The 22,570-nt window shown below is 34.6% G+C and overlaps 2 protein-coding genes across 13 annotated transcripts in view; both read right to left on the bottom strand.

Moving 5' to 3' along the window:
• The window catches only part of LOC6053082 (collagen alpha-1(XVIII) chain), a 590,709-nt gene that overhangs the window by 391,111 nt on the left and 177,028 nt on the right, over nucleotides 1–22,570 (bottom strand). The window lies entirely within an intron of this gene.
• On the bottom strand, nucleotides 19,567–20,247 carry LOC6053923 (EF-hand calcium-binding domain-containing protein 1). Its single transcript, XM_001869892.2, has one exon. The coding sequence runs from the start codon at nucleotides 20,224–20,226 to the stop codon at nucleotides 19,567–19,569; it is 660 nt and encodes a 219-aa protein (XP_001869927.2). The 5' UTR covers nucleotides 20,227–20,247.

Genomic DNA, 22,570 nt, shown 5'->3' on the forward strand with positions numbered 1-22,570 from the left:
TATTTGAATATTTACGTACCATTTTTGTATGGACAGCAGCCAAAATTGTATGGAGATTTGAATGGGTGAACCAATGGCACAAAAAAGCTTTTTTGAGCCAAATCAAAAAATAAAAATGGTCGAAATCGGCCAACTTCGTAGAAAGTTGCTCTGCTTCGACCCAAATTTTCCGTTTCCAAAGTAAATGAAATTTTGTCCATCCTCTAACCTACTGTTCCAAACATCAGAGATGATTATGATGTATGCTCAATCTCCTCCATCCACCCTCGCACATTAATGCTATGTCGCCAGGCAAAGCATGATTAATGGCCAAGAGGGCTCTTCCCCGGGAAAACTTTGCGCCTCTCCCTTCTTTCACTATAGAACAAGGAACATTCCCTCTCATAAGCATAAACATTGATGAAAATGACGCCACTCTCGGGGTCGATAATAATAATAACAATTACGGGCAGCGTCGGTGAGGATTCTGCTTCAAACAAGCAAAAGGGTTCTCTGTTCTATTCATAGAATGCTCTCCAAATTAAACGGTGTTTATGCCTTCCAGGGAACGAGCCTCACGTAATGGATTTCCATACTTGATCACTGGAACGCTTGATGACATTAATTTGTCCAGAGAGGGTTTCCTTTAATTTCGTGCCGACAGCAAATCTGCAATTGCAGCTTTCATGCAAATTTTTAATTCCCTCCTTATCAATCAGTAATCAAGCGCTGGGTAGCTCATTGATGGAGGCTCGCATAGTTTTTGTTTAAGCCTTGTTTTGGAGAATGATCTTTTATGAATTAAAAAAATATAATTTCAAAATATATTTTTCAAGTCAACAATTCGACCAAATAAAAAGTTAGTCAAAGTTCCCACAACATTCAAATGAGTCTAATCAGCTTCTGAAATTTATTCTAATCACGAATCAAATTTGTTCACTAATACGCATGCACACATATACATACGCGATGCCGAAAGCTGCTAATATTAATTCTCATCCGATTAGTAGCGGTCCATCAAAGAGCTATTTATCAATCATCGCAGTCGAAATCTATCAGACTTTTTGCCGAGGAACTCAGTTTAATGACTCATGTTTCATTCTTTTAATTTATGATATAATTTTCTAAAAGCTTAAAAATCATCATCTACTATTTATTTATTTTTATTTGATAGCAGTTTTAATTTCCTCACTCAAATACAACATAGCATTGCAGTGTGTCAAAGAGTATAAATTACTGCAAATAAACCAACTTAACTAACTCCCTCAGCTTACCACATAATTCCAATATTTTATAGATTCATTTAAATCCCAATAAAAATGAGCTAAACTGTCGTGGGAATAATCCCTCACCAGCAAATGATGGCTTCTTTCTTAGTCACACCAAACCGTTGAAGACTACCAAGAGGCTGCTCTTCTATCAAAACAGGTTCTGTTTGGTAGACCTATTGCCACCTGCTGAATTAATTATCTAAACACTGGTAAAAAAGGAAAAAAAATAAAGTAGGGGTGGGAGTGGTGGGTCCCAAATCAGCTGTTAATAAATATCGGCCAACGCAGACCAAAGTTTTATAACCAGCAAAGCATCCCCCTCTTCCATTTTCCTGCTGCTTGTCCCCTGAATGCACATCATTCACTTGGGATGGATTGACCTGAGCATACGTTGAAAGTGGGAAGAGAGGAGTTTGAGTAACGTGCGGTGAGCGACGAAACGGCATCATTCATAAATTTCACCAAATGGCTCTTGCCTTGGGGGTAACCAAGCTTGAAGGGGTGATGAAAACAAAAAAACAAAAAACAAAAAACAAAAAACAAAAAACAAAAAACAAAAAACAAAAAACAAAAAACAAAAAACAAAAAACAAAAAACAAAAAACAAAAACCCGATTTAATCCCACCTGGGGTGAGATAGAGCCTTTCTTCCTAAAGAATATAACAATGGTAGACCTTTTTTCAATTCATAACATCGACTTTGTTTATTTATCACGTCAGCACAAAAGAAAGTCTCATGATGAAAGCAATGTATTATAAATGATATGATTTCAAGGAAATAAAAAACGCAATTTTCACCAAAAGAATATTTTCAATCGTACAATATGTTTGTAAGTTTGTAATCAAACAAGCGTTTATGACAAACGCGATCATAGCAAGCTTCCCATGCGCCAGTGACAACGCACACCGCGGTTTTGGTTTTTTAGCTTCGGTACGAGCCCTTTTGTGTGTTGGTATTGTCCGTTTTTTCAAAGGTACACGCCGCGCGGCATTTCAGAATGTGCCGCAAACACTGTTGCCAGCGATTTTTTGCCCGCGAGCGAGAAGAAGCACTAGTTGGCAACGAAAAAAAAACAACAACACAACGCTTGAAGTTATACCTCTACACCATCGCCTCTTTAGCACAAGGCGCCGTGTGCGGTGAGCGCGAGTGTGGAGAGGAAAGGAATATAAGTTCTCTCCCTCGCTCGCTGGCGATCAGAGCTTTCCTTTTTCACCCAACAACAAGAAGCAAGCCAAGAACTTTCGAAGAAGATCCCCACTTTATAAAAAGATCCCCACACTCTAAAAGCTCTTTCAAATTCACCTCAATGTTTCTCAAGATGCCTCTGATCTAGATAAAATATTAGTTAGGACACAAACCTCTAGACCACCACACAACAAAAATAAATGACAGAATTTAAATCGCATAATGGTCTCATGCCGCAGGTTTCAAAACAAATACTGGACAGTTATGCATATAATGATAATACTTAAGAGCCGAAAAATATACGATATCTATAGTAGCAAATGAAAATCGATAGGGCACCAAACACATATTAGAGTATATTTGATCCCAAAAACAAGACGCGCCAGCAGTACGCGCCAGCATTAGAAGCTAAACTTGACAACTTGTCGACTTGGCGACGATGCGTCTAAAATCGATGCAGTGTGATTTTTTGACGATTTTTCCGAAGAAAATTCATGCTGAATCGACATATTTATAAAGATGAAAATGACGTCCAACCTTAAAGTAAAACCTATACCTTTCTTTAGTAAGAAAGGCAAAAAGTAAATCGCTCTAAAAAATGATCCGGATTGCCGATAGATGTCAAATTTGTTTCAGATGCTCACTCATGGTCTGTACTATGAATGTAGAAAGAAATTTCGGATAAAATCGGAAATGAAAAGTGTTGGCAAAGGTCACCAGGTGGGCTTTTACCTTTTTTTAGGGATTTTTTTTCTTTTGGTAGGTTAATCAAACGGCTCTAACTCCAGAACCAGATTATGGATCTGGATGAAAATTGGGGAGGTTGTAGAGCTCGAAAAATGCAATTTTTGAGATAAATAAAAGATATGATTTTTTTTTTTTTTTTTTTTTTAAAGATGGCCCACCTCATACCCATACACAGTTTTTGTAGTATGGAAGATTTACGAGCAGATATCTTTCGATAATTCTTCGTTCATGTTTAGAGAGTGTCCTGTAATCTTACTCCACTTCCGTGTATGCCCATCCATATCTCTCTTATCTCGTCTCAAGGCGCTCTTACAAATCCTATGTAGAGTCTTTCATCACTCAGATTGCATCAAATTTAGGGTATTGGAACCATTTGCTATTCCACTCGCATATGAGCGCATAGGGTTAAACCGCGCCCAGATTCGCGTTACTTTTGATCAGGTTTATCATATGCGGCCCAAAGTGATCCCATGCGAATGCGTACCGATAATGAAGATGGCCGACCGTCATAACGTGCTCTTCCTCACAGTACCATCGTGGGTCACTTCTAGTCCAACGGCCGTGTCCGTACGAACTCCTTGCAGTTTCTTTTAAACTCGTTGATGTTGCTTGTCGCCTTTGCATTCTGGAAGCTGGTTGTAAAGTTTAAATCCTTTGTAAAACAGCGAGTTCTGCGTGCATGCCTTTTTCCAGTTCTGCAATCTGAGATCGTCAGCTCCTCTAGTGTCATGCTCATGGATATCTCTTCCGCATACCATGGCTTCCGTCAAGTATTGTGGCGCCATCCTTTTTTTCATACGATACACAAACACAAGGGTATTGTACTCGATTCTTTGCTTTACCGACATCCATTGCAAACATTCGAGCATGCTCCGTCGAGGCGTCAGTCGATCACACTTTAGTATCAGCCGCATTATTTTGCTTTGTAGTACCTGCATCCTTTTCAGTTGTCGTTGTGTTCCCAGAAACAAGATCGATGAACAATAGTCAAAGTGAGGAGCGATGAGCGAATTGTACACCTGAACTTTCGTCTCTGCCGTCAAGTAGCGATTGATCCTACACAGAACACCAAACTTCCGTGCTGCCTTCCGAATAGTATAGTCAATATGTTCGTTGAAATTCAACTTTTCGTCCAACATGACTCCAAGGTACTTCATCGTCTCAACCCGCTCCACAACTCCTCCATCCATCTGTACACACCGTCTGCAGTCGTTGGTTTTCCGTGTCGTCACTACCATGCACTTCGTCTTCGCGATGTTCAACTGCAGCTTCTTCCATTTCAACCATTCCGTGAATCCTACTAGCTCTTCGTTCATGATGTCAAAGCACTCGTCGAAGCTGTCACCAATCACAAACAAAACTGTGTCATCGGCGAACAGGTTCACCTGTACTCTCCTCAGTGCCTGTTTAATGTCGTTTATGTACAGTATGAACAGTAGTGGGCCTAGCACGCTTCCTTGCGGTACTCCGAGCTTGACTGCTGTTTCTGATGACACCGCGCTATTGTACCTTGTCACTTGCGTCCGGTTCTCCAGGTAACTGCTGAACCATTTTAGTACCGTGCCCCGTATTCCACTTTTCTTGAGAACACCTATTAGTTTCGTCCGGTCAATGGTTTCGAAGGCCCGCTTCAGATCCACGAAGACTGATAGAACAACTCTTCCTTCTTCAATACACTGCTTCCACTTCAACAGCAACAGGTTCAGCGCTGATTCACAAGAGTGATGTTTCCGAAAACCAGATTGTTCCTTCAGCAGCACACCAGTACGGTCAATGAACGCTAACAGTTGTTCCTTCACGATTATCTCCAAGACCTTCTCGTACAGCGGCAACATGTTGATGGGTCTGTGGTCCTCCGGATTCTTCGATTTAGGAATTTTTGGGATGGGAATCACCAAGGTCCTCTTCCATGCGTCTGGGAATTCACCTCGAGACAGCGACTTGTTTACGATATCCAGCAACTCAACTGCAACCACGTCCAAAGCATCCATCATGACCCGTTTCGTGACATGTTCAACTCCAGCACAATTCTTGAGTGACCGTACCGTTTCCTTCAGTTTGTTCATTGTGATCGGTTCAAAGTTACTCAACAACTCCTTGTGTTCCGTCCCTCCTGTCGTCGGCGGCGTAAATGCCGTTGGTGGAATCTTTCCATGTATCTCCTCCACACTCTGTACAAAGAACTCGTTCAGAAGCGTCGCCGTCTCAGCATCTCCTCGTGGTCCTCCAAACACTATCTCAGTTGGCGGCTGTCCTCCAGGCTGGATAAGCGATTTCAAACACCTCCACAGCTTCTTTGAATCGCCGCCGCAGCTCCTAATTTCGTTGTTGATTGACGAGTTCTTTGATGTCCGGATTTGGTACACGTAACGGTTTCTGCAACGCTTGTACCTCTCCCAGTCACTTATCAACTTGGTGCTCTTAAACTTCCGGTAGGCATCGTCTCTCAAAGTTTTGAGTGTTGAAAGCTGATCCCCGTACCAGTCATGTGGGTCTGAACGCTCATCGAAGCGGACATCGACGAGACTTCCAACGGCCGCCACAATTTCTGCGTCAAATTTCTCTCCGGCTTCGTTTACTGACGCCATTGGATCCGCTCGACTTCGGTTCGAAAGGAGAATCTCCTGCAGTTTCTCCTTAGAGTACCGCCTCCAACTAATCCGGGTCTTGCTGCGTTCGGAAAGATGCACGCTGCTTTTCCCGGGGTTGATTCCAATTGTTTCATGATCGGAAATCTTCAAATGAAAAATTTGGACCATATTTTCATTTGAAAACTGTGTATTTTGTTGAAAAGTCTGGCCGCATCCGAAAACAGATGGATATTTCGAAATTCTGTCTCAAAATGACCCTTGTTTAGCACACCAGCGTTCAAATGCACTTGGAACAATCAAAATCGAAAATAGGGGAGCCGAGGACTACGCGACACAAAATTTGGCAAAAATTTTACCACACACGGACATCACTCGAACTCCACGGAATTTATTTTCTCAAAATTCGAGGGTTGGAGGTAGGCGAGTTCTGTCAAGGTGAATCGATAGAGCGTCTAAAATCGATGTAGTGTGATTTTTTGACGATTTTTCCGAAGAAAATTCATGCTGAATCGACATATTTACGAAGATGAAAATGACGTCCAGCCTTAAAGTAAAACCTATACCTTTCTTTAGTAAGAAAGGCAAAAAGTAAATCGCTCTAAAAAATGGTCCGGATTGCCGATAGATGTCAAATTTGTTTCAGATGCTCACTCATGGTCTGTACTATGAATGTAGAAAGAAATTTCGGATAAAATCGGAAATGAAAAGTGTTGGCAAAGGTCACCAGGTGGGCTTTTACCTTTTTTAGGGATTTTTTTTCTTTTGGTAGGTTAATCAAACGGCTCTAACTCCAGAACCAGATTTTGGATCTGGATGAAAATTGGGGAGGTTGTAGAGCTCGAAAAATGCAATTTTTGAGATAAATAAAAGATATGAAAATGAAAAATTTGGACCATATTTTCATTTGAAAACTGTGTATTTTGTTGAAAAGTCTGGCCGCATCCGAAAACAGATGAATATTTCGAAATTCGATCTCAAAATGACCCTTGTTCAGCACACCAGCGTTCAAATGCACTTGGAACAATCAAAATCGAAAATAGGGGAGCCGAGGACTACGCGACACAAAATTTTGCAAAAATTTTACCACACACGGACATCACTCGAACTCCACGGAATTTATTTTCAAAAAACAAAAAACAAAAAACAAAAAACAAAAAACAAAAAACAAAAAACAAAAAACAAAAAACAAAAAACAAAAAACAAAAAACAAAAAACAAAAAACAAAAAACAAAAAACAAAAAACAAAAAACAAAAACAAAAAAAACAAAAACAAAAACAAAAACAAAAAACAAAAAAAACAAAAAACAAAAACAAAAAAAACAAAAACAAAAACAAAAACAAAAAACAAAAACAAAAACAAAAACAAAAAAAAAAAACAAAAAACAAAAAACAAAAAACAAAAAACAAAAAACAAAAAACAAAAAACAAAAAACAAAAAACAAAAAACAAAAAACAAAAAACAAAAAACAAAAAACAAAAAACAAAAAACAAAAAACAAAAAACAAAAAACAAAAACAAAAACAAAAAACAAAAAACAAAAAACAAAAAACAAAAAAAACAAAAACAAAAACAAAAAACAAAAACAAAAAACAAAAACAAAAACAAAAAACAAAAAACAAAAACAAAAAACAAAAAAAAAAAAACAAAAACAAAAAAAAAAAAAAAAAAAAACAAAAACAAAAACAAAAAACAAAAAACAAAAAACAAAAAACAAAAAACAAAAAACAAAAAACAAAAAACAAAAAACAAAAAACAAAAAACAAAAAACAAAAAAACAAAAAACAAAAAACAAAAAACATCACAGTTGAAATTTCATGGAATTTCGGAAATATGAACAACCCCCAAATTCTACGCACTGGTGTTGTATGGTATCCCATCCCGTACAGCATTTACACATTTTCACACACACAGAGGCCACCTCTCGTGGGTCGTTCCACCTCTGAACGCTTCACCATGCCCCGCTGCAGCTACAGATTAAACATTCCACAGAATCCCTCCTCAGTTTGTCCTCCCCTTAAGCATAGCTGTCTCCCTCGGGCCGCCTATCAGCTGCCATGATTTAATCCACACCAAAGAACGCAAGCAAGCAACCGCTCAAAATATTTATGCTCCCGCGAATGACGGTTAAAAACCAACGACGACTCCACAACAAAAAGCGAAAATCTGCTGGCAACACTGCCACCACCGAGTCCGGAAGACGCGGCTAATGCCTGCGTGGGAGGATCGTTTGTGGGTGCTGTTTACCTGTGCACATAATTCGCACACACACACACACACACACATACAGAGGGAGACACTCATACAAAAGCGGGGTTTTATTGCCATATGACTGCAATTATCCGGCTTAAGGGATGATCCCGTTCGAGCGTTCGCCAGGTTGCCGGGGAAAATTTTCATATTTTCGCACATTAAACACAGAAACATTGCACATTTTCGTTGCTGGGTTTTTGGTCCGGATGGTCTCTTCTGTTGGCTGCAATCTGGGTTTCGCCGGTAATGGAACACCTTTGCTTGCCCCTAATGCGTTGGAGATTTTGTTTGAGGTTGGCTGGATTGCCAGGTTGTGGTGTTCCTTTTGGCTGGAAAATTAAATTTTACGTGGAATAAATTTTGAATTAAAGTTAAAATGATAAACATGCAAATCAATTGAGAACTTTTTCAACTTACACTTGTGACAATACTCACAAAACTTCCACGTGTCATCCCATGTTGGAACAGTCCCAATTTGAGCAATTTGTGTCACCACAGCAGCAGCCCAAGTTGACACTCTGTTTACAAAACCGCCACGTTCTAACCTATTTTCCAGCTGGCAACACCAGCAAGCACGATGTAAAATGCATATCCCTATGCAAAACAGGGCAAACTGCAACTTGTACACTTACAGTAGTGCTGTTGCTGCTCAATGGTCGAGATCATCGGCAACCTGTGAGCATAAATTATTAATTTTTATTAGAAGCGTTATTGTGCAATGCTGGGGTCAGAAGTGCACGGAAAAGTGTTTCTACAAAAAAAAAAGGAAAATTTATCACCAAAACAGAAAAACAGAAAAACAGAAAAACAGAAAAACAGAAAAACAGAAAAACAGAAAAACAGAAAAACAGAAAAACAGAAAAACAGAAAAACAGAAAAACAGAAAAACAGAAAAACAGAAAAACAGAAAAACAGAAAAACAGAAAAACAGAAAAACAGAAAAACAGAAAAACAGAAAAACAGAAAAACAGAAAAACAGAAAAACAGAAAAACAGAAAAACAGAAAAACAGAAAAACAGAAAAACAGAAAAACAGAAACACAGAAAAACAGAAAAACAGAAAAACAGAAAAACAGAAAATCAGAAAAACAGAAAATCAGAAAAACAGAAAAACAGAAAAACAGAAAAACAGAAAAACAGAAAAACAGAAAAACAGAAAACCACAAAAACAGAAAAACAGAAAAACAAACAAAAAGAAATGAGAAAATTTTAAAATTTGAAAATTTTAAACTTGAAATGTTGTAAAGTGAAGAAGTTAAAAAGTTGTAAAGTACATACAACAGTTGAACAGTTGAACAGTTGAAAAGTGACAAAGTTAAAAAGATGTAAAGAACAAATGTTGAGAAGTTGTAAAGTTAAGAAGTTGAGAAGGTAGAGAAGTTGAAAAGTTGAAAAGTTGAAAAGTTGAAAAGTTGAAAAGTTGAAAAGTTGAAAAGTTGAAAAGTTGAAAAGTTGAAAAGTTGAAAAGTTGAAAAGTTGAAAAGTTGAAAAGTTGAAAAGTTGAAAAGTTGAAAAGTTGAAAAGTTGAAAAGTTGAAAAGTTGAAAAGTTGAAAAGTTGAAAAGTTGAAAAGTTGAAAAGTTGAAAAGTTGAAAAGTTGAAAAGTTGAAAAGTTGAAAAGTTGAAAAGTTGAAAAGTTGAAAAATAGTTACATTGAGAATTGAGAATTGAGAATTGAGAATTGAGAATTGAGAATAGAGAATTGAGAATTGAGAATTGAGAATTGAGAATTGAGAATTGAGAATTGAGAATTGAGAATTGAGAATTGAGAATTGAGAATTGAGAATTGAGATTTGAGAATTGAGAATTGAGAATTGAGAATTGAGAATTGAGAATTGAGAATTGAGAATTGAGAATTGAGAATTGAGAATTGAGAAATGAGAATTGAGAATTGAGAATTGAGAATTGAGAATCGAGAATTGAGAATTGAGAATTGAGAATTGAGAATTGAGAATTGAGAATGGAGAATTGAGAATTGAGAATTGAGAATTGAGAATTGAGAATTGAGAATTGAGAATTGAGAATTGAGAATTGAGAATTGAGAATTGAGAATTGAGAATTGAGAATTGAAATTGAAAATTGAAAATTGAACCTTGAGAATTGAGAATTGAGAATTTAGAATTGAGAATTTAGAATTGAGAATTAGGAATTCAAAATTGATATTTTAAATTTCAAAAATGAGAAATGCAAAATTAAGTATAGAAGAACGAAAATTTTTCCGTTTATTCCGCGGCAAATCTGGCCCAAGTGTGGCCCTCGAAAAGTGAAGTTGGCTGTAAAAAGCCACATTTTGCGCGCACAGACTGTGGTGACTGTCACAAAACTGCCATTCGCGGACCTACCCTTTCCTCCGCTCTTCATGTAGTGTCATTCCCCTCGGCATATTATGGCATACTGGCTTTAGCTTTGCGCCTCTCCCCGGTGAATTATGGACCGACAGATAATGAAATTATTAAAATTTATGCGCGCTTCTTTCCGAGTCAGGAGCGACTCTGGGATGAGGCCAATGTGAGTCAGACTCGCGACAGTTGGAATGTGTGTTTATGCGTGGAAGTGTGTTTGTGTGTGTGTGAAGTTATGATGTGCGAAGATGTTTCCGTGATTAGATTAAAATAGTCGAGGGTGGGAGAACGTTGAAAATAAGAAAAACCCAGACAAAGTGATATAAATATGGAGTCATTAGTTAACGTTTTTAAGAAGGTGCTGTTTCTCAAGTGAATTAATCTTGTCTTTTTATGAAGAACATAAGTTCAAAAGCATATTTTCTGTTGATTTTTCTTGGCAAGAATATTTACGTTTTTTAAGACCAATAAATTTAATTAAAAAAAGGGATAATGTTCAGTCAATATGCATTCAATTGCAATATGTTTTGCAAAACTCGTGCTAATTTGCGTACGTCAATGTGTCGAAACGATCGTGATTTTCAAAATCACTTAATCAATGCTCTACTTGAGTCTCTGCTGTGTTTCAGCAAACACTTTCGGCTGCTACTAAAAGGGGTGTATAAAACTCATCTTCCATTTCCGAAACAGAAGCTGAAGTGCTTTCCGCTGACCCATGTTTGAAACACGGAAAGTGTAAGAAGACAAAAAGACAAAAAGACAAAAAGACAAAAAGACTAAAAGACAAAAAGACAAAAAGACAAAAAGACAAAAAGACAAAAAGACAAAAAGACAAAAAGACAAAAAGACAAAAAGACAAAAAGACAAAAAGACAAAAAGACAAAAAGACAAAAAGACAAAAAGACAAAAAGACAAAAAGACAAAAAGACAAAAAGACAAAAAGACAAAAAGACAAAAAGACAAAAAGACAAAAAGACAAAAAGACAAAAAGACAAAAGACAAAAAGACAAAAAGACAAAAAGACAAAAAGACAAAAAGACAAAAAGACAAAAAGACAAAAAGACAAAAAGACAAAAAGACAAAAAGACAAAAAGACAAAAAGACAAAAAGACAAAAAGACTAAAAGACTAAAAGACAAAAAGACAAAAAGACAAAAAGACAAAAAGACAAAAAGACAAAAAGACAAAAAGACAAAAAGACAAAAAGACAAAAAGACAAAAAGACAAAAAGACAAAAAGACAAAAAGACAAAAAGACAAAAAGACAAAAAGACAAAAAGACAAAAAGACAAAAAGACAAAAAGACAAAAAGACAAAAAGACAAAAGACAAAAAGACAAAAAGACAAAAAGACAAAAAGACAAAAAGACAAAAAGACAAAAAGACAAAAAGACAAAAAGACAAAAAGACAAAAGACAAAAAGACAAAAAGACAAAAAGACAAAAAGACAAAAGACAAAAAGACAAAAAGACAAAAAGACAAAAAGACAAAAAGACAAAAAGACAAAAAGACAAAAAGACAAAAAGACAAAAAGAAAAGACAAAAAGACAAAAGACAAAAAGACAAAAAGACAAAAAGACAAAAAGACAAAAAGACAAAAAGACAAAAAGACAAAAAGACAAAAAGACAAAAGACAAAAACAAAAAGACAAAAAGACAAAAGACAAAAAGACAAAAAGACAAAAAGACAAAAAGACAAAAAGAGAAAAAGGCAAAAAGACAAAAAGAGAAAAGGCAAAAAGACAAAAGACAAAAAGACAAAAAGACAAAAAGACAAAAAGACAAAAAGACAAAAGACAAAAAGACAAAAAGACAAAAGACAAAAAGACAAAAAGACAAAAAGACAAAAAGACAAAAAGACAAAAAGACAAAAAGACAAAAAGACAAAAAGACAAAAAGACAAAAAGACAAAAAGACAAAAAGACAAAAAGACAAAAAGACAAAAAGACAAAAAGACAAAAAGACAAAAAGACAAAAAGACAAAAAGACAAAAAGACAAAAAGACAAAAGACAAAAAGACAAAAAGACAAAAAGACAAAAAGACAAAAAGACAAAAAGACAAAAAGACAAAAAGACAAAAAGACAAAAAGACAAAAAGACAAAAAGACAAAAAGACAAAAAGACAAAAAGACAAAAAGACAAAAAGACAAAAAGACAAAAAGACAAAAAGACAAAAAGACAAAAAGACAAAAAGACAAAAAGACAAAAAGACAAAAAGACAAAAAGACAAAAAGACAAAAAGACAAAAGACAAAAGACAAAAAGACAAAAGACAAAAAGACAAAAAGACAAAAAGACAAAAAGACAAAAAGACAAAAAGACAAAAAGACAAAAAGACAAAAAGACAAAAAGACAAAAAGACAAAAAGACAAAAAGACAAAAAGACAAAAAGACAAAAAGACAAAAAGACAAAAAGACAAAAAGACAAAAAGACAAAAAGACAAAAAGACAAAAAGACAAAAAGACAAAAAGACAAAAAGACAAAAAGACAAAAGACAAAAGACAAAAAGACAAAAAGACAAAAAGACAAAAAGACAAAAAGACAAAAAGACAAAAAGACAAAAAGACAAAAAGACAAAAAGACAAAAAGACAAAAGACAAAAAGACAAAAAGACAAAAAGACAAAAGACAAAAAGACAAAAAGACAAAAAGACAAAAAGACAAAAAGACAAAAAGACAAAAAGACAAAAGACAAAAAGACAAAAAGACAAAAAGACAAAAAGACAAAAAGACAAAAAGACAAAAAGACAAAAAGACAAAAAGACAAAAAGACAAAAAGACAAAAGACAAAAAGACAAAAAGACAAAAAGACAAAAAGACAAAAAGACAAAAAGACAAAAAGACAAAAAGACAAAAAGACAAAAGACAAAAAGACAAAAAGACAAAAGACAAAAAGACAAAAAGACAAAAAGACAAAAAGACAAAAAGACAAAAAGACAAAAAGACAAAAAGACAAAAAGACAAAAAGACAAAAAGACAAAAAGACAAAAAGACAAAAAAAAGACAAAAAGACAAAAAGACAAAAAGACAAAAAGACAAAAAGACAAAAAGACAAAAAGACAAAAAGACAAAAAGACAAAAAGACAAAAAGACAAAAAGACAAAAAGACAAAAAGACAAAAAGACAAAAAGACAAAAAGACAAAAAGACAAAAAGACAAAAAGACTAAAAGACTAAAAGACTAAAAGACAAAAAGACAAAAAGACAAAAAGACAAAAAGACAAAAAGACAAAAAGACAAAAAGACAAAAAGACAAAAAGACAAAAAGACAAAAAGACAAAAAGACAAAAAGACAAAAAGACAAAAAGACAAAAAGACAAAAAGACAAAAAGTCAAAAAAGAGGAAAACCGTGTACTGCATATTGAATCCGTGATGCATCAGGCAAACACACTTTTAATAATGAATCACTTGAAAATTAATATGCATGAGCATCGTGTTTCACGGTGAAACATTTCCGAACGACCATAAAGCCAAAAAGTTGTGTATTTATCGCGACCAGACCTCGCCCAACCTCGGCGAGGATATTTCCACCCATTTTAAAAAAGTGCATCCTGCCGAATAAAAAAACCCCCGACCAAGCGAAAGAGGAGCCGACCGAAGTGATAAATCTCCTCTCGAATGAATTATCGCAGCTGATTTTTTTTACGTTGAGGTCTCGCCGACTGCCAGAAATTGTTGTTTTTTGGTGGCCCTCACGCGAAAACCCGATACGCCGCGTGGAATCTGCTGCAAAGGATAATAACAATATCACGGGTTTAAATTGTGAAGTGTCGAACTTTTAGTGGCGGAAATCTGGGCTGAGGTGGTGCATGCGGTGAAGGATTTGCGCATGAATGAGTGGATCAAACGACGGCAGTGAGCAGCCCAGCGTGCTCGTGAAAATGAATTTCGGAGCGATAAGAGCTATCATGTTTCATGTATACGAGAGTTAACTCTTAAACGGTAAAAAGTCTGTGATTTGCTTAATCTTCACTAAATTCTTAAAAAAGTGTTTTATGTTTAATGTTTAATGTTTAATGTTTAATGTTTAATGTTTAATGTTTAATGTTTAATGTTTAATGTTTAATGTTTAATGTTTAATGTTTAATGTTTAATGTTTAATGTTTAATGTTTAATGTTTAATGTTTAATGTTTAATGTTTAATGTTTAATGTTTAATGTTTAATGTTTAATGTTTAATGTTTAATGTTTAATGTTTAATGTTTAATGTTTAATGTTTAATGTTTAATGTTTAATGTTTAATGTTTAATGTTTAATGTTTAATGTTTAATGTTTAATGTTTAATGTTTAATGTTTAATGTTTAATGTTTAATGTTTAATGTTTAATGTTTAATGTTTAATGTTTAATGTTTAATGTTTAATGTTTAATGTTTAATGTTTAATGTTTAATGTTTAATGTTTAATGTTTAATGTTTAATGTTTAATGTTTAATGTTTAATGTTTAATGTTTAATGTTTAATGTTTAATGTTTAATGTTTAATGTTTAATGTTTAATGTTTAATGTTTAATGTTTAATGTTTAATGTTTAATGTTTAATGTTTAATGTTTAATGTTTAATGTTTAATGTTTAATGTTTAATGTTTAATGTTTAATGTTTAATGTTTAATGTTTAATGTTTAATGTTTAATGTTTAATGTTTAATGTTTAATGTTTAATGTTTAATGTTTAATGTTTAATGTTTAATGTTTAATGTTTAATGTTTAATGTTTAATGTTTAATGTTTAATGTTTAATGTTTAATGTTTAATGTTTAATGTTTAATGTTTAATGTTTAATGTTTAATGTTTAATGTTTAATGTTTAATGTTTAATGTTTAATGTTTAATGTTTAATGTTTAATGTTTAATGTTTAATGTTTAATGTTTAATGTTTAATGTTTAATGTTTAATGTTTAATGTTTAATGTTTAATGTTTAATGTTTAATGTTTAATGTTTAATGTTTAATGTTTAATGTTTAATGTTTAATGTTTAATGTTTAATGTTTAATGTTTAATGTTTAATGTTTAATGTTTAATGTTTAATGTTTAATGTTTAATGTTTAATGTTTAATGTTTAATGTTTAATGTTTAATGTTTAATGTTTAATGTTTAATGTTTAATGTTTAATGTTTAATGTTTAATGTTTAATGTTTAATGTTTAATGTTTAATGTTTAATGTTTAATGTTTAATGTTTAATGTTTAATGTTTAATGTTTAATGTTTAATGTTTAATGTTTAATGTTTAATGTTTAATGTTTAATGTTTAATGTTTAATGTTTAATGTTTAATGTTTAATGTTTAATGTTTAATGTTTAATGTTTAATGTTTAATGTTTAATGTTTAATGTTTAATGTTTAATGTTTAATGTTTAATGTTTAATGTTTAATGTTTAATGTTTAATGTTTAATGTTTAATGTTTAATGTTTAATGTTTAATGTTTAATGTTTAATGTTTAATGTTTAATGTTTAATGTTTAATGTTTAATGTTTAATGTTTAATGTTTAATGTTTAATGTTTAATGTTTAATGTTTAATGTTTAATGTTTAATGTTTAATGTTTAATGTTTAATGTTTAATGTTTAATGTTTAATGTTTAATGTTTAATGTTTAATGTTTAATGTTTAATGTTTAATGTTTAATGTTTAATGTTTAATGTTTAATGTTTAATGTTTAATGTTTAATGTTTAATGTTTAATGTTTAATGTTTAATGTTTAATGTTCAATGTTTAATGTTTAATGTTTAATGTTTAATGTTTAATGTTTAATGTTTAATGTTTAATGTTTAATGTTTAATGTTTAATGTTTAATGTTTAATGTTTAATGTTTAATGTTTAATGTTTAATGTTTAATGTTTAATGTTTAATGTTTAATGTTTAATGTTTAATGTTTAATGTTTAATGTTTAATGTTTAATATTGAAATTTGGACTTTTTAAGGCTCATCTGCATCGACCCATTTCAGCCAAGTACGGTCAGAATCTAATCCAAACAAGAATCCTCTCACCAGAGCTCTCTTCCGGTGCCTATTGATCCAGATTTTCATTCGATCACAATCGAACAAACCGTAGAGCGATAGTGAATTCTGTTGTTGAATCGTTTTTTGTGTTGTTTTTTATAGGGTTGAAAAACATGTTTTTATTGACCGGATTACCACTGCTCAGTTGGCTTCCTAGGTAAACGGTCATATTTACATTAATGATTTATTGGACGATTTTTGGAGTGGAAGAATGATCTGAATTTAAGATTTGAGAATTTGGTAATGTGGGATTTTTTTTTATAGAAATAAAGTTTTTTACTATGTGTATCTTTAAAAGGAAATTGTTGAAAGACAGACACAGTCAATCATTGTTTTAAACTAGGCCAGAAGAGGTTCAACGTTTATTTAAATTATTTTTGGACGGGATTATAGAATTTGCATTTCATTTTTTTTTGTTTTTACTAAACCTGTTCAAAATATGTTGAGATCCTCCAATTTTGCTATCATTGAACTGCCTAAAAAGGGGTTAGTCGGGTATCGAAGCAGAACCACTTAATGATTTCTGGTTACTCCAAATGTTGTTTATTTTTGCTGTTCCATTCGTTTGAACATAATATTCAATATGCTCTCAGCACCGTACAAGCCCAAATTGATCAGCGTCTAAGGAAAAGGGCGCTGTGACGCTGCAGTTTGGGGGTGTCAACTTATGGTTGTTTTAAGAAGATCCTGAAGGGATGTTCAAGTTTCCATCGTTGAAAATTTGTAATCAATTTGAAATTTTGAAATTTTTAGGTAAGTTTTCTTGGCAAAAAAAAAAATAAATAAATAATTTTGAACCGAAAAATTGCCCATCCCCAAAACCTTTTGAGCGATATTACCTTTTTTTGCTGCTCTCAGTTGCCCTTCTTCAAACATTGCAACTCCCCCGAGATCTGAGGGCTTACATCGAAAATGAATTTGGATGGGCGTGAGTGAGGGCTCTTCTGATATCGCCCAAAAAATAAAAAAAAAAAACTCCGAAAAGAACTAACGCTCATCAAAAACCAATATATGTGTGACCACGGTGGGGCAAAAGGAGAGTATCCAATGCAGAGAAAAAGTGAGGCAGAGGGAATTTGTATTCGAAATATGTTTTCATTCTCCTCCCACACAGCCCTCACCGTGTTTGTTTCTGGCTTGGGGAGAAGAGCATCAGTTTTGTGCTTAATAAACTCCCAATTTCAAAGCAGAAACAACATAAATAATAATCAAATCGGGTGAGCTAATTTTTGGGGTTTAAGAAGGGCAGGGCTGAACTTGGAATTGAATTTAAATTAAATTTATTTTTCATTTCAGGGATAAGGCACAGGTTGATTTCAATTTAAGGATTATCCTAACATTACTCAAGGGTCAGCATATTTCAGCAACAGTCTTAACAATTCCAATATTGTTCAGAAAATCCACGTTATCTAATTATTGCAGAAGTAGAAATTTGTATTTCTTTGACTTTGGTTACCAATTTTATTTTTGAACTTATATTTGATAATTGATAAAATATTAATATACAAACTTGCTTGCTTTATTTCAGCAATTTATTTCTCTAAAATTGTTAAACATACTTTTTGAAAGCTAAAATTAATTATAAAAGTTCTGATAAGCCGATATTCGAAATTAGCCGATAAAGGGTATATTTTCCCTTGGAAATATAGGGGGAGGAGGGAAGTTTTCGATTTGGAGATTGTCCACGGTGTATGGACAATTGTCCACAAGGAAGAGGGGTAGGATTGAGATTTCAGAAAAAGTGTCCACGGGGTGTATGGATTATTCATATCGAAATCTGGTTTTACCTATATTTTAATACTATTCTGTTTCATTTTAAAGATTTTGTATGAATTATAAATTGGTTTTAAATTAACGCTTACTTAAATTATGTTAATTCCTTCAAACTTGCTTTTTTTTTTTGAAAACACATCATTAATAATACTTTGCTTTCATCATAAGATTTTCTGTATCATGTCACTTTCTTTTGTGCTGACGATATAAATAAACAAAGTCGATGTTATGAATTGAAATAAGTTACATTCTTTAGTAAGAAAGGCTCTATCTCACCCCTGGTGGGATTAAATCGTTTTTTTTTTTTTATATTTTTGTTTAACATTCTAATTCATTAGAATTTTATTTTTATTTTTTTTGTTATTCATTTTTATTAAAATTTCCAATTCATCAGAAATTTTTTTTTATTTTTTTTTTTAGTTATTCATTTTCATCAAAATGGCACCTTCATCTGGGTTGAATCAGGACTACAATATGAATAGGGACAGCAGGTCAGCAGCCAGCAGCATTCAAAAGCTTAAACTTTAGAAATCTATGCACTAGTTTTTGTTAATCTGTCTGTTCAATCCGAAACAGATCAAAAATATTCAAGTATTGTGCAGTAACAAAGCTAAAACAGCTGTCTCAACTCGCCCCATGTATTCCGATTTGCCCCGGATAACGGTATTTAATATTTAAATATGCATGAAAATCTTTGAAAGAGATTGCACAAGTAAATTATTTTCAAAAACAATCCAATAAATTAAATGAAACAAAACAATTCATATTTCTAGAAAAAAAAGTCCGAAAAAAATAACAAACAGGTAACTAGTCCCAGACCACCTACCATTTCTCAGACGATCTTTCGTACAGAAATCTCTAATTGCGACAAATTATCCAAACATTTAACTCTTCAAATTCACACCTCTATGACTCTGTCTTATTCATCCCTGAACAAGACCAGTCGTCTGCGAGCTTACGAGCACGAGCACAGAAAAGATTTACTGCCGTCGAGCAGAAGCACAGGATGACATTGGGATGACAAGTTGTCATAAAAACAAATTTAAGTCGGATTTTCGTTTGATCTCCCGGGGCCTATAGTGACTCGAGTCCGATCTACATTAGAGGAGCATTGGTGGTCCCGGGGTTCAAGGGTGGTGCAGTTGCTTTCGAAGCCGTGACGAGAAATGGTTTAGAAGATTAATTTTTCATCTCTTGTTTTTTCTACTTGCTCATGTGTGTTTTGCTGCTTGTTGCGTCCATCAAAGTGCTGCAAATGGGGCGACTTGTGATGATTTATTGGGTGTTTTCGTTTTGAATGTTCTGGGTTTTCTTGATGTCCATGCACTCTTGAATCCTTAGTTGAGAACGCTGCTCAATTAGAGGCTTGGACTCCATTTAGATGATGACATGAATTATACAGTTTAAATTTCGTTTTATTTTTATGTACACATTTTGTCACATTTCAAAACTTCTTCACCCGATCCAGGAACGTTCTCGAAAACGCATACACGTGGACCCGATCAGGCAACGCTTGCCCCAAGCACTCCAACAGTTCGGGACTCTTCCGGATCGACACCCGGAAGTCCTCCAGCGAGATCTCCCCGTCGTGATCGGCGTCCAGCCGCCTTATCAAAATGTCCACCAGATCCTTGATCGACTCCTCGACCTCCTCCTGGGCGTGCTTGACGAAGCAACCTCGCAGCAGAACCATCATATCCTCCCGTCGGATCTTCCCGTGGCCAGAGATGTCGTACACCCGGAAGCAGTGATCGATCTTTTCACCCAACGTCCCCCGCAACAACAGGGACAACATTCGCGCCCAGGTGCCCATCGTGATGTGTGACGTCACGGTCGTTCCCTCCAGGGCGCCGTAGATCCGTCCCGCCACCACCTGGTCCGAAATGCCCAGCACCGTGTCGAACACCATGTTCAGCTGGTGGGTGCTCACGAACCGGGCTTGGGGATCGTTTTGGTCCTTGACCAGCTTGTGGTAGATCAGCAGGCAGATCTCCAGCTCGCGAACCGTAAAGTGGGTCTTGCGGGCCAAGCGACGCACGAGCCGGTTGATGCGGTTCAGGAAGCGCATCTCCTCGCCCGCGTCCATCGTTAGGTCCAGGGACATGGCCGGGGTTTGGGGGTTGGAATTAAGTGGTCCAAAAACAAAAACCGGTCTAAATTTATAAACAAATTAAATAAATAAATAACCAAGCCAAATAATGACAATGCTGTTTGAGTTGACAGCAGTGCCTACTAATTTAGTATTGGTTTGCCGAAGGAAATGGAACTAAGGTGGTTTTTACCTCCCCTTCAAAATGCCACGTGATTTATGGATGAGACCTGAGGGTTCTCCACTCTGTGGATTTACTGTGGATTATCAACAATGTTTCGCTATTAGCAAGAAATCATCCTTAAATTTGACAATTTCTAAAAATAAAACATTTTCCATACAAAAATGATATATGTAAACATTCGAAAATCTTTATCCCAGAAATGAATTTTCGGATCGATTTTGTCTCTGCGGCAAAATAGAAGGACTTTTTGTTTAAAAAATGAGTAATTGTATCAAGTTTCCCAAAAAAGTTTTTCTACGCCTCAATTAGAAGATTACACAGCTTGACTTTTTTTTAATTCATGCCAGTAAACGCTTCAGTTTCGTCAAGGTATGATAGATTTGGGCACGCTTCAATCGACTGAATTGAGTGTGATTGAATTCCCTGCCAATAAATAAAATTGTAGAATTCTGATATAAATAGTATGGAATCTTCTTAAGCAACCATTGGCACTCACGTTTATCTGCGAGGGTAGCGAAAATGTGGCGGTGCGCGTGGTTATTAAAGATGATTTCATACTACTGATATCAGATATCTACAATTCTGGATTTTTTTTTAAAGGTCCAATAAACCAAATTTTTAGTACTCCGGAGAAAATCGGGGCCAGGTGGCTGTGGAAGCTGGAAACCAGTTCAACGACGACGGAGGCACTTGGCGATCACTTGGCGGCCACATCCGGCAACGCAAGAGATGCAAAGGAAACGGGGATTTACATAAGAGTTTACGGAGCTGGATGGGTGATCCCAGAATTTGGTGAGAGCGTTCTAGTTTTGTCCCTATTATGGAGCAGCCGTGGCTGACTGGTCACGGTTTTCGCTTTGTTAGCGAATGATCCTAGGTTCGATTCCCATCTGCTCCCAACAAGAAAATTAAAGAAATATGAATTTTTGAAACTCTAAACATGAATGAAAAATCAAATTCGTTCGAACCGGTTCGATTCCCCGTCCTTTGGATTGGTTGAATTAGGAATACTATTACTACAAACTATATACATGCTGGGCCTTTGTCCATTTGACAAGGGCTCGGAAGTTCTAAATAACGTTTGAATCCGATTGATGCAATCGTTCTTTAGGGCGGGGCTTGTCGATTCAAGCTGAGGTACCTCGCGCATGGCTAGCCTGCGTAGAAATGGGTCACCGAAGCTCGGCAGAGCTAACACCGTCCAAATGCCTATGCGAGTTATTTGCATGTATAGAATACAAAATCTAAAATACATGGAAACAACTCAATTTGTAAGAAGTGACCGCGTGGTCCCGTTTGGTTGGTTGCACACACACACACACACACACACACACACACACACACACAATAAACCAAATTTTTAGTTTTTGCTTTTTGGGTGTTTTTTTATACCCCTGACTCAAGGCGGTCACCCATAAAGCAAAAACAGGAAATTTGGTTTATTGGAAAAAAACTCTAGAATTGTAATTATTGATAGGGAATTCACAAAACATCGATTCTGTCGATTTGAGCGTGTTCAGGGAACCCAAATCTAGCATACCTTGACAACACTGAAGCATAAGTGACATAATGACATCAAAATTGAAAATGTCGACCTTTGTCATCAACTTTGTTTGAAGCTGGTAGAAAATAAATACTAATAGCAGATATGTAGAGTCGATGGAGTTGAGTACTTCCGAGGCCGACAACTTTCTATGAGAATGTTTTGTTGGTGTCAGTGAAAATGGATTTGTTAGATCTGCACTACCCACAATCATGTAAATGTCCCATTTGTGCAATTTTATCTTTTCTGAGTAGTTGATGCAGTTTGTCTCTAATGCTTGCAAACTTTTAGAAAAAAAAAAACTCAAAAAGTTAAAAAAGTTTGTACCCTATTTTAGAAAACCTTTTTTTAAATGAATTAACCCTCTACCAACCAACCTTGCCTCTAGAAGAGCTTCGATCTCAAAATTCTCCAAAAAACAATTTTTCAACAAATATTCAATAAATAATTAAAAATAAATTTAATATTAAAAAATTTTGATCTTTAAAAAGCATTGGAAAGAAGATCTCTTAAAATAAAAAATAGGGTTGAAAGTTTGACTTGTTTTTTTTTTGTGATTTCGCATATTAAAAAAAAATGTAGTTTTTAGAAGTCAACATGGCTGAGTTTTTTGCTAAAATTTACTTTATTTT

The sequence above is a fragment of the Culex quinquefasciatus genome, chromosome 3, assembly GCF_015732765.1.
Source record: "Culex quinquefasciatus strain JHB chromosome 3, VPISU_Cqui_1.0_pri_paternal, whole genome shotgun sequence".
In the NCBI taxonomy this organism is placed as follows: Eukaryota; Metazoa; Arthropoda; class Insecta; order Diptera; family Culicidae; genus Culex; species Culex quinquefasciatus.

What these genes read in the sequence shown, in the direction of transcription:
- LOC6053923 (XM_001869892.2), bottom strand. Translation starts at nt 20,226, where the DNA reads ATGTCCCTGGACCTAACGATGGACGCGGGCGAGGAGATGCGCTTCCTG.